This window comes from Pantherophis guttatus, chromosome 13 (assembly GCF_059756535.1).
Source record: "Pantherophis guttatus breed Tessera chromosome 13, ASM5975653v1, whole genome shotgun sequence".
NCBI classification, from domain to species: domain Eukaryota; kingdom Metazoa; phylum Chordata; class Lepidosauria; order Squamata; family Colubridae; genus Pantherophis; species Pantherophis guttatus.
In genome coordinates this window covers 5,502,010-5,514,949 of record NC_142075.1, presented here as the reverse complement: position 1 = coordinate 5,514,949, position 12,940 = coordinate 5,502,010, and the positions used below count along the sequence as shown (strand labels likewise).

The following is a 12,940-nucleotide window of genomic DNA, read 5'->3' as shown; positions in this document are numbered from 1 at the left end:
GCTGGCTGGGGGATTCTGGGAGTTGAAGTCCACCCATCTTCAAGCTACCAAGGTTGAGAAACACTGCCTTAGAGCATTATACAGGATGCAATCAATTACAGGTCGTTCTGATCTTACAACAGTTCAACTGTTCAAAGTTACAAAGGCACTGAAAAAAGTGACTTATGACCATTTTTCATCCTTACGGCCATTGCAGCCTCCCCATGGCCGCGTGATTTACATTCGGATGCTCGGCAACTGGCTCCTAGTTATGACGGTTGCAATGTCCCGGGGTCACGTGATCCGCTTTTGCGACCTTCTGACAAGCAAACCCAATGGGGAAGCCAGATTTACTTAACAACCGTGTCAACTGTATCGCTTCACTTAACAACTATGGCAAGAAAGGTTGTAAAACGGGGAAAAATTCATTTAACGAAATATCTCACTTAGCAAAAGAAGTTGTGGGCTCACTTGTGGTCGTAAGCCGAGGACCACCTGTACTTATAGACTTAGGGAATCAGCAAAATGCCACCTTACCTTGGTTGCAGAGGGGGCCGAAAAACCCTGGCAGGCAATCGCATTGGCCCGTGACATGATGGCAGGGAAGTGTGCTGTGGAGACATTGGGGACAAATCTGGTTGCAGTGAAGCCCGTAGAAACCAGGGGGACAAACTAAGAGAGAGAAGCACATAAAGCAGAAAAAGGAATAAACAAAACTGTGGGCGACAGCTTAAAAATATTAATCTCCATCCATTGCAATGTACTTCCGAAGGCTTTTTCCAATTGATGGGATATAAGAAAGGTTATATAAGGACAGGGGTGGGATTCAGCCGGTTCAGGCAAACCAGATGTTAATTTTAATCTGGCTCACCGAACCGGTAGTTGCAAGGACTGGCTGAACCCGCTTAACCTGTCCCGCTCCTCCCAGGAGTCTCCACACAGCCCATTTTGGATGCCAAGTAAGTACAGGGCCCGTGCGGAGGCTCTGGGAGGGCAAAAAACGGGCCAACCGGAAGTTCTGGAAGTCCAGAAATGGCCCTGTTTTCACCCTCCCAGAGGCTTGAGGAAAGCCTCTGGAGCCTGGGGAGGGTGAAAAATGGGCCTACCAGAAGTACCAGAAGTCCGAAAACGGGCCTGTTTCCGGCCTCCAGAGGGCCTCTGGAGACCAGGGGAGGCCATTTTCGCCCTCCTGGAGGCTTGATTAAAGCCTCCAGAGTCTGGGGAAGGCGGAAATGCCCCCTCCCCCATGGTGCAGAAGACCAAGTAGGCCACGCTCACCATGGCCATGCTCACCCACCAACCAGGCAGAGAACTGGTTGCTAAAATTTCTGAATCCCGCCCCTGTATAGAAAAGTCCTTATTTAGCGAGTGCCTCGTTTAGTGACTGGTCAGTTGCAACGGGGATGAAAAGTAACTTTATGAGCAATCTTTGCACTTTGAACCTTTGCAGGTCTTGGAAACTGAAATCAGATCAGAAATACAGTTAAGCAACTGCTTCCCTGAACAATTAAGTTGGCAGTTCCAATTGTGGTCACTAAATGAGGATGTGAAGAAAAAAAATATACAGAAATAACCTTTCTTCTTAGAGCTACTTTGGGAGGTGGATTAATCATAGGAACTGAAGCAAAAACCAAGAAGGGGGTCATATCTATGCCCCCACCCTTTGCACACATGTGTGACATTGATGGACATATAAATCAGGCAGGGCTTCAATTGCATGGTGACAATCACAATCCTGAGTTTTTGTGGACTCCCCTGAATGGAAGATAAACTAGGAAATGGAGAAGAAAAAGTGAAATAATCCTATTACTTGTAACAGGAATATCCAAAATTGTATTTAACATTGATAGAATATTTGTCTTTTCTTTCTCTGATTTATATTCAATACTGTATGGCACCTAAAGAGCAGAATATGATGAACCTAAGCTTGCTATACAAACATCATTGCACTGAAATAACATTATATAAAAAGTACTGAGCCCGTTCTATTTTAACACTTCATGCATAAATTATAGCCTCTTCAAATGTCACTCATTTAATCACGATTCTCTATAATATTCTCGTCTGATTTATTAGCCCTGTTATATTTTTAGCGGTACTTCAGCATGTGCTTCCGGTTGTGATGTTTTAACCAGCACAGACACTTCTCGGGTTACAACGGCAATTTTAACAAACCCGTGCTGACTGCTAGTTATTACTTTACTCGTTTCTAGCTGTTGGCAGATCTGTTTTTTTATGATCTTTTGGGGAATGGAATGGAATACAGAATAGGATAGGATAGGATAGGGTAGGGTAGGGTAGGGTAGGGTAGGGTAGAGTAGAATAGAATAGAATAGAATAGAATAGAATAGAATAGAATAGAATAGAATAGAATAATTAGTAGAGTAGAATAGAATAATTAATGTAGAGTAGAGTAGAATAGGAATAGGAATAGGAATACTGAATAGGATAAGACAAGATAGGATAGGATAGAATATAGAATATAGAATAGAGCAGAGAAGAACAGAATACAGAGAAGAGAGAAGAGAGAAGGAGAGAAGGGAAGAGAAATCACCTTTAAGTTGAAACCCCATTGCCTGGTCAAATTAAGCTCCACTTTTTTCCCTCTCTCTAGAGTTCCTGGAGTTACAATTTGAAACCCCCAGGACTTCACTGTGGCCAAAATAAAATAAAATTGTCCCCTGCCCCACTTTGCTTCCCTGACTCTTTTAGGCTTGGTCTTGCTGCAACATCACAGAAACTCGGCCAGCCGCAGGAAGCCAGGGCCTGTAATGGAAGCCCTGCGAGGTCATTAAGGGAGCCGGCCAGAGCCCCGAGGTCGAGACAGTAGCCGCTTGAAATAGAAGAAGAACAGCAGCCAATTATTTTGGAAGGCAGAGCAGATGCCTTGTGGCAAGAACAGCTGGAGGAGCAGGAGAGGACTTCTGCTCAACATTACGAGAGTTATTTGTAATGATGAAGATCCTGGCGTGGAAAAGAGACCTCCGGGACAAGATGATTAAACTCCGAGTAAGTCTCCCAGCTACTTTGGGTGATTTCCACATGTAGGGAGGTCCGTTATCAAATTATGAATAAGGATTAGGAGGCTCTTTTCACAGATGTCCGCCTGCAGTGTGTGTGTGTGGGGGGGGGATTGGTGAGGAAATAATGATTAAGCCAATTATTTCCCCCCTCCACCCCTTTACAACTTATACGCTGCTCCGTTTTGGCAGAGTCTGAGCAGCTTCCCTTATAAATATCAGAAGATGAAACACTGAAGTCAGTTATAGGTAGTCCTCACTTTATGACCATTTGAAACAGCCTGTGGGTTAACTGATTTTGCTTTGGGGTTCTCTTGGCCACGTGTCGTCCCCCCCACTCTTTCTTTCCCTCCCAGGACTGTCTTGGGCAACAAATAGGGACGAGAAATAGCAATAGCCCTAGCACTTAGACTTATATATCGCTTCCCAGTGCTTTACAGTCTTCTCCAAGGGGTTTACAGAGTCAGCATACTGTCCCCCAACAGTCCTCCCAACTGACCTCCGAAGGATGGAAGGCTGAGTCAACCTTGAGCCTGTCAGGATCGAACTGCTGGCAGCAGGGGTGGGTTCTACTTACCTTTACTACCGGTTTGCAGTGGGGCTGCGCGTGTGCGCTTGCTTCGCTCGTGCACACGCTCGCTCTTCTGCGCATGTGCAGAAGCGTTTTGGTGATGTCGGGGTTGGTGGGCGGGGCCTGCCGCCGGTTTTACTACCGGTTCTATAGAACCGGTGCGAACCGGGGGCAACCCACCACTGGCTGGCAGTCATCAGAGTTAGCCTGCAGTGCTGTATTCTAACCACTGTGCCACCATGGCAGTAGACTAGACTAGACTAGACTAGACTAGAATTACAAAATGAATAGAATATAATGAAATTATGAATAGAATAGAATAGAATAGAATAGAATAGAATAGAATAGAATAGAATAGAATAGAATAGAATAGAATAGAATAGAATAGAATAGAATAGAATAGGAATAGGAATAGGAATAGGAATTAGAAATAATAGAAATAGCACTTAAGACTTATATACCACTTCACTGTGCTTTCCAGCCGTCTCTAAGCAGTTTACAGAGTCAGCCTCTTGCCCCCAACAATTTGGGTCCTCATTTTACCCACCTCCAAAGGATGGAAGGCTGAGTCAACCTTGAGTCAATTAGAAATCGAACTCCTGGCAGTCAGTAGAATTAGCCTGCAATACTGCATTTTAACCACTGGGAGGGAGGGAGGAAGGAAGGTCAATAGCAATAGCAATAGCACTTGAACATACCGCTTTACAGTGCTTTCCAGCCCTCTCTAAGCGGTTTACAGAGTCAGCCTATTGCTCCCAACAATCTGGGTCCTCATTTTACCCACCTCCGAAGGATGGAAGGCTGAGTCAACCTCGAGGCAATGAGAACCGAACTGGAGAATTGCAGAAGGGAAGAGTAATGTAACAGACTGGATCAGAAGTGGGCCACCAGTTTTGGGCCTACAGCAAGGTTCTCCAAAATGGTTACTATCAACCCCTCTGAGTTGATATCATTTTTGTTGCTGTTGTTGTTATTCATAGTGGTGTCGGTTACAGTAGTACAGGTAGTCCTCAACTTACAACAGTTCATTTAGTGACCATTCGAAGTTGCAATGGTCCTGAAAAAAAGCAACTTATGACCAACAGAATCTATGACCGTTGCAGCAGATCCCCATGGTCAAGTGATCAAAATTCAGATGCTTGGCAACTGACTCATATTTATGACGGTTCCAGTGTTCTGGGGTAATTCTGTCAAGCGACCTCTGACGAGCGAAGTCAATGGGGAAGCCAGATTCATTTAACAACCGTGTTGTTAACTTAACAGTCACAGTGATTTACTTAACAATGGTGGCAAGAAAAGTTGTAAAATGGGGCAAAATTCATTTAACAATTGCCTTGCTTAGCAACAGAAATTTTAGGCTGAATTGTGGTCGTAAGTTGAGGACTACTTGCATTTAGTGAATTATTTTCATATAAAAATATCTGAGAGTCCATGGAACTTCATAAAGGGGTAAAGGTTCTGAAGAATTTGGGGACACCTGGCCTGAATTTAAAATTTTAATCCAACCAAAAACTGTTTGGGATCCTTCCATAATTGTTAGAAGTGGTGCAGGGGTCTTGGGAGCAAAATGATTTTGGAAACACTGCTGTAGGATGTTAGGAATATGACTATTGCCTAACTTGTTGGGTTGGCAATATATAAACCATCAATGTATGTTTGTATTGTATTGCATAGCTTTAAGACTGCTGTATTGCATTATACTGTGTCCTGATTGGTAAGCTCTATTGCCAATGTCCTTAAGAGGGAGCTAGAAACATGGCTTGTTCTCTTTGTTGTTCTTGCTCTTGATATCTCTATCTGACTTACTGTCTTATTGTTTGCAACTCTAGAAGAACTGTTTACTGTATATAATTAATATGACTGGTATGAAGACTTTGTTTACTGGACTGTGTAAACTATAACACGACTCAGTGTATCTGTGTGGTGACTGTGCTTATTCATAACTACTCTCAACCGCTTTCATGTGCACACCCTTGCTACTCAAGGGTTATTCCTTAACATAGTCCGGGAGTCTCCAAAATTGGCAACTTTAAGTCTTGTGGACCTCAACTCCCAGAATTCCCCAGCCAGTCATGGGAGGGGAATTCCACAATTCCACATGGGAGTTGAAGTCCACAAGTCTTAAAGTTGCCAAAGTTGGACACCCCTACTGTTGAGTATGGCCAAAACAGCAAGTTAGATACCAGCCACGACGGTCACAATTAACACTCACAGGTTTTGGGACCCTATCTTACACACTGGCTGAAGATTAACATAAAATACAGTACAATGAAAACTGCTAATATGCTTCCTGTCCACCTATGAAATTTCCTTTCAGTGTTCCAGTTTTCCTACCATCAAAATGCAAAAGTACAATTTGTCAGCAAGTTCGGGAGGGATTCAGGAAGAGATCAAAAGGAGGAACTGCCGTGTGGGATTTATAAGACAAAGCATGAGATTCTTACTTCTCTGGCACATGGGTCCACGATAGCCTGGGGCGCACTCACAGATACCATCTTCCGGAGAGCAGGAACCTCCATTTTCACAGTTGCAGGCAATGGAACAGTTGGGTCCCCAGCGGCCAGGCGAGCACACGCTATCGCAGTGGATGCCTGGGGGGAAAGCAAAGATGGGGATGAATTGTGCAGAAAAGGAGGACTCACTCATGTATTGGTGGAAAGGAGGTTTGCACTCTCCTTGAGGCACGCTTGGGTTTCAAACGCGGAGGGCTGTGTCTTCAGCATAGAAGGTATGTGTTCCAGAAAGTCTGTGGGGTTTGAAGGAAAAGCCAAGCAAGTTCATTTTGGAATCTGATGTGAAGTTAATTTCTTCCTTAATCTTTAACCTTCCCTTGTTTTTTTTTTAAAGAATAAGCTATCACCCTTTTGTTTGTTTGTTTGTTATTGCTATTGTTTACTGAAGTATTTATCAACCTAGCAACTTTAAGATGCATGGCCTTAAACTCCCAGAATTCCCCTGCTAGCATGCTGGAAGAGGAATCCTGGGAGTTGAAGTCCACAGATATTTGAGGGGTTGCCACAAATATAAGGGGGATCAACCTATTCTCCAAAGCACCTGAAGGCAGGACAAGAAGCAACGGATGGAAACTAATCAAGGAGAGAAGCAACCTAGAACTAAGGAGAAATTTCCTGACAGTTAGAACAATTAACCAATGGAACGGCTTTGCCTTCAGAAATTGTGAGAGCTCCATCACTGGAGGTCTTTCAGAAGAAATTGGACAATCATTTGCCTGAAATGATATAGAGCCGTGATGGCGAACCTATGGCATGCGTGCCACAGGTGGCACACAGAGCCATATCGGTGGGCACGCGAGCATTGCCCTAGCACAGCTCCATATTTTCAGGCCTTCCGGACTCACCAGAAATAGGAAAACAGGCTGTTTCCGGCCTCCGGATGGCCTCCAGCGGGGTGGGGGAGCCCGTTTTTCGCCCTCCCCAGGCTCCAAGAAAGCCTCTGAAGCCTGGGGAGGGCGAAAAACAGGCCTACCGGGCCCACTGTGCCACCACATGCCAAAAGTGTGGGGCGCATGGGAGGGTCGCACGCATTGGGGCGGGGCGCATTGAATTATGGATGTGGGCACACGCGCGCACGACCCGCCATGCTCCCCCTGCTTTTGGCACAGGACGGCAAAAAGGTTAGCCATCACTGATATAGAGTCTCCTACTTGAGCAAGGGGTTGGAGTAGAAGACCTCCACGGCCCCTTCCAACTCTGTTATTCTATGTTCTAAGATGCTTGCTGGGGAATTGTAGGAGTTCAAGTCTAGACATTTGTGATGGAATGTAGTGAGGAGATAGATCCCCAGAGGAGAGGGGTCGCATTACAGAGGAGTAAGAGGCAACTCAGCCCAGATACCATGTGTGAGAGAAAGGGGTGAAGACTGACCCTCCCTAATAGTTCTCAGAGTATACGCTAGATGCAGAGAGTAGAGTGCTTTAGTCTGGCAAGATTCTGTCTATAGGTGTGAACAATGAAGGACTCAGCTTGGAAGGTTCACCATGTGTCGTTCTTGGTTTTGCCACACTAAAGCACTCTGCATCTACCATACACTCTGAGAACTATTAGGGAGGGTCAGTCTTCACCCTCTTTCTCTCACACATTGTTCTGACCTAGGCTTCCTGAGTCAGTAAAACACACGAGTAGTCCTAAAAAGCTCTTTTATTGCAACAGCTGTGAATTCTGTTCATTCACAGATGAGTCCCAATTAGTTGTAAAGAGTCCTTTGGGATAAGGCTGATAATCACCCACCTTTATCTCCCTTGACACGCGGCCAAAGACCTAATTGGCAAAGCCACACGGAGTCCAGAATCAAACAGAGCTTCAGACTTTAAGCTGAACCAAATGAACAAACGTTGCTTCCTGCAAAGGCCCATGTGCCTTTGCTCCTCTTTTAAGTCTTATGGGAGGGGCCAATCATCTCCAAGCCCTACTCTCGAGTCGTCCCTTTTGTTTTAACTGTTTGTGCCTTCTGGCAGCTCTGTGCATGCGCGCACTGGGAACAGGCTCCCCCTGTTCCTCTGCCTCGCTGAGGTCCGACTCTGGAGGCTCCGGAGGCAGCACGTACCTCCCAGATGGCCCCTTCACTGCCTCCGATGCAGAGCCCTTATCCAAGCTTTCCCCAGACTCCAGGACTGGCCCATGTTCCTCCCCAGCCTCCTCACTGTCCGACTCTGCTGCCAGCTCCGCAGGCCACTGGCGGACCACAACACACATGATATCAAGGTGGAGTTGCCTCTTACTCCTCTGTAACGCGCCCCCTCCTATCAGGGAATCCACCTCCTCACTGTGTCCTATCCCACCATGCTGGCTGTGGAATTCTGGAAGTTGAAGGCCACACATCTTGAAGTTGCTGGCTGCACAATTGATCCTCCTGTGCTTTTCTGTGTATTACATACACAACACGTGTGAAAGAGAGGTTTCAATGTGTTCACAGCCACCATCTTCATGGCTTTGACAATGCCAACACCCCTGAAGGACAGAGGTCTTCAAACTTGGCAGCTTTAAGACTTGTGGACTTCAACTCACTGGCTGGAGAATTCTGGGAGTTGAAGTCCACAAGTCTTAAAGCTGCCAAGTTTGAAGACCTCTGAGCTAGGAGGAACAGCAGATCTACACTATGATATCATGATCAAGGGGTGGACAAGAAGAGAGAAGAAAAATCAGTATTGACTCAAGGTTAATTCTTTTTGGGTAAGAAAACAATGGAACTCATTTTGTATTTCAAACTCCCAGGGAACCTAATATCCTTGCAGGCCCATGGCAATGTCTACCTGTACACATGACCCACATGGCATCATTCAGTCATTCCATGCTGAGATCATGCTGAGTGTGATGCAATTTCCTCCTTCAGCCTGCAGATGCTCCTGAAACTCCACCGGTTGAATTCCACAAGAGTGAACTGAGGTGGAAGAAACTCCCTCTCTACTACATTATTACATCTACAGATTCAGATCTGGATAGGTCTCACCTGGGATTTAATCCCACCCCCACTGTTCTTCTACAAATGTCACACTTCTCCTTGATCATGGCCTGAATTCTCCATCCAAATTCCATTTCAATTAGCAGCAAGGTGCTTGTCTATTATGGTTAAAGGCGCAATTATACGTTTATAGGTTTTTGTTCTTTTTAATTCTCATGACAGAATAGGGGAGACATATGTTAGGGATGTACCAACATCTTTGTAACCTTCATCTCATTCAGCCATTCCCAAACACTCAACATTGCAAAGCTCTGAAGGCCAAATAGGACAGCCAAGTCCTTTTACTGAATGACCCTGAACTGAAGGATCGTGGATGCTCTCTGAGTTTGGTTGTTTTCATGCAGACGTTTCACTACCCAACTAGGTATCATCATCAGTGTTAGAAGGTTTGCACACTCCCTTCTACTACTGATGAAGTTCTTTTGATTTTTAGATTTAAAATAATGTTTATGTTTGTTTATGTTTTATTAGATTTATATACCGACCTACTCCCGAAGGACTCAGGGCGGTGAACAGCCACAAAGTAAAACACATAAATACAAAATTTAAAAGCAGAATAAAACCGAATTAAACAATTTGGCCCAAGACAAATTTAAAACACCCCAATAATTTAAAAACAGATTAAAATGTATATTGTAAAAAGAACAAAGAAAAAAGGGGGAAAATTAGGCTAGGCCAGCTTGGTGGAATAAAAAGGACTTGAGAGCACGGCGGAAAGTGCGCAGATCCGGGATCCTCCGTATCTCCGGGGGGAGCTCGTTCCAGATAGTAGGTGCCCCCACAGAGAAGGCCCTCCCCCTAGGGGCCGCCAGTCGACACTGTTTGGCCGACGGCACCCAGAGGAGCCCCTCTCTATGAGAGCGTACCAGCCAGTGGGAGGCTGTTTGTGGTAGCAGGCGGTCTACTATTTATTAAGTTTCCAAAGATTAAAATACACAATACAAAAAGGAACATAATACACAAAAAAAAGCAAGAAAAACACACACACACAAAGTATAAACCACCAAAAACAAACATGTCAAAATTTCAATACTAATAACAACTTTTCTGCATCGGTACCTCTAGCCTATTTAACCTCTTTACACAAATTCTACTTCTAAATAACTGTATCTTAAACTTACATCTTTATCTAAATTATCCTGACTTCTATTTACAATTCGATCTCGTAACAAAAACATCTCTTAAGTTTTATGTTTACTCTCCAACCAGGAATACCATTTATTCCATATTAAATAGTACTCGGTGTCCTCCCTCTCCTTCATTTCCATAGATAATCTGTCCATCTCTGCACATTCATATTTTTTTTTTATTATGATTTGATCTGGAGGGGTGTCTGATTGTTTCCAATTTTGTGCTATCACAATTCTACTTGCCATTAGTATGTGTAATATGATATATTGTATATCAGATTAAAAAATGGCTGGATGAAATAACAGGGCAGAATTATTTCTCCTGGGTATTCTGGAAGTTCTTTGATTTTTAATTTTCTATTGTGTTTATTTTTCAATGGTACTCCGAGACCTCCTTATGGGTGGGCAGCTTACAAACAGATAAATACGTTTCCTTAGATAATGATGATAGACTTAGGAACCACTTTACTTAACAGGAAATTAGGCCCTACTCAACATGATCCAGTCTCTATGTACAAAAATAGATGGATGATAGACAGACAGAGAGACATTCTGCAAACATGCAAATTCAGGTTGCAAAGGGCTACAATTTGGCATTTTTTTAAAATGCCACTCAAATCTACCCAGATGCCCTGGCCGGCTGCTATTTATTTAATTAGTGACATTTAAATAAAGGCCTCTACCCTTTTTATCATCATCTTATGAATTGAAATGTTCTCAGAGGATCTCTGCAAATTCGCCGTCGCCTGAGAAGCAATTATTTGTGGGTGGAGGCTTATGAAGAAAACCCGTTGATTATTTGACTTAAAACACGGGGGATTTCCACGGAGAACAATGCCAGCCTACCCAATGTGAGATGGGAAAGGAAGAAGGCTAGTGCAGCTTCAGCAGTGATCCTGGTGAGAAAATGCTCATTTATTTATGTGCACCGATTTTAAAAAACAAAACAAAACATAAAGCTAACTCCCAACAATGGTAAGCATCCCACATAAAACAAAAACAGATCAATAAAAGAGAAACAAATGAAAAGACCACGTACAACATAACTAAATCATATCAAACAAAACCTTACTAAGGCTCATCTGCCATCCTCTTGTAAAGGAAAACAGCCCACTTTTCAGCTTCTTCAGAACATCGTGGAGGAAGGGTCTCTGGGGTGGATAGTACAAGTAGTCCTCCACTGACAGCAGTTCATTTAGTGACCGTTCAAAGTTACAATGGCACTGAAAAAAGTGACTTACGGCCATTTTTCACACTTACGACCGTTGTAATCTCCTTCCACTTATGACTGTATGACTGTAATTTGGTTGCTTGTATCAATTGTACCCTATGACTCTCATTAAGTGTTGTACCTTATGATTCTTGATGAACATATCTTTTATTTTATGTACACTGAGAGTGTATGCACCAAGACAAATTCCTTGTGTGTCCAATCACGCTTGGCCAATAAAGAATTCTATTCCGTTCCCTTCCTTCCTTCCTTCCTTCCTTCCTTCCTTCCTTCCTTCCTTCCTTCCTTCCTTCCTTGTGCACAGTGGTTAGAATGCAATGTCGCAGTGATAATTCTACATTTCCACTGCCAGCAGTTTGATCCTGACTTTAAGTGCCATTGCTATTGCTATTACTGCCTGTGCCACTGCGTTCTGGATTGGCTGCATCTTCTGTGGAAAGGTTTAAGTTCTTAGGCGAACGGCAGAATATTAGTAAGATAGGAGGAACATGGAAGGAATGTCGGCTAATTGGGGCACCCTTGAAGTGCTCAGTTCTCATTAAGGTAAAGGTAAAGGTTCCCCTCACACATAGGTGCTAGTCGTTCCTAACTCTAGGGGGCGGTGCTCCTCTCCGTTTTAAAGCCAAAGAGCCAGCGCTATCCGAAGATGTCTCCGTGGTCATGTGGCCGGCATGACTCAACGCCAAAGGCGCATGGAACGCTGTTACCTTCCCACCAAAGGGGGTCCCTATTTTTCTACTTGCATTTGTTACGTGCTTTCGAACTGCTAGGTTGGCAGAAGCCGGGACAAGGAATGGGAGCTCACCCCGTTACGCGGTGCTAGGGATTCGAACCGCTGAACGGCCAACCTTTCGATTGACAAGCTTAGTGTCTTAGCCACTGAACCATTGCGTCCCCAGTTCTCAGCAGCTTTATCAAAACCTCTATGGCAACGTAACTGGGGTTCCTCCAGTGTGCACTATTAAACAAATAAATACAGATGGTCCTTTATTTAGCCCAAAATTTATGTTGCTAAGTGGAAGATTTGTTAAATGAGTTTTTGCTCCATTTTATGACTTTTCTTGCCACAGCTTTTACGCAAATCGCTGCAATGGTTAAGTTAGTGACATGGTTGCTAAGTGAATCTGGCTCCCCCATTGACTTTGCTTGTCAGAAGTTCCCAAGAAGGGATTGCATGATCCCGGGACTCTGCATCCGTCATAAATACGAAGCAGTTGCCAAGCACCTGAATTTTGATCCCGTGATCATAGGGATGCTGCAACAGTCATAAGTGTGAAAAACGGTCCTAAGTCACTTTTTCAGTGCCGTTGTAACTTTGAACAGTCACTAAATGAACTGGTGTAAGTCAAGGACTACCTGTACACCATTGAGCCTTAATTATTGGTCTTTGGGTCCTGAGTTCAATTCCACCCTTCTGGATGGTTTCAAGGGCAGTCCCATGGAACGCTCAATTTATTTATTTATTAGTTCGATTTATATGCCACTCTTCTCCAGAGACTCAGGGCGGCTTACAATGCGTTAAGCAATAGCC

General features: G+C 44.1%; 1 protein-coding gene across 4 annotated transcripts in view; it reads right to left on the bottom strand.

Moving 5' to 3' along the window:
• MEGF11 (multiple EGF like domains 11) overlaps positions 1-12,940 on the bottom strand; it is a 726,402-nt gene that overhangs the window by 97,769 nt on the left and 615,693 nt on the right. For all 4 annotated transcript variants that reach the window (XR_015729726.1, XM_060694754.2, XM_087877753.1 and 1 more), the window contains exons 15-16: positions 6,015-6,161; positions 517-651 (exon numbers count right to left, since the gene is read on the bottom strand). Coding sequence is in view for 3 of the 4 variants with exons in the window: in XM_060694754.2 (XP_060550737.1) it covers positions 517-651; positions 6,015-6,161 (282 nt within the window). In the remaining variant the exon portion in view is untranslated. The remainder of the gene's footprint in view (positions 1-516; positions 652-6,014; positions 6,162-12,940) is intronic.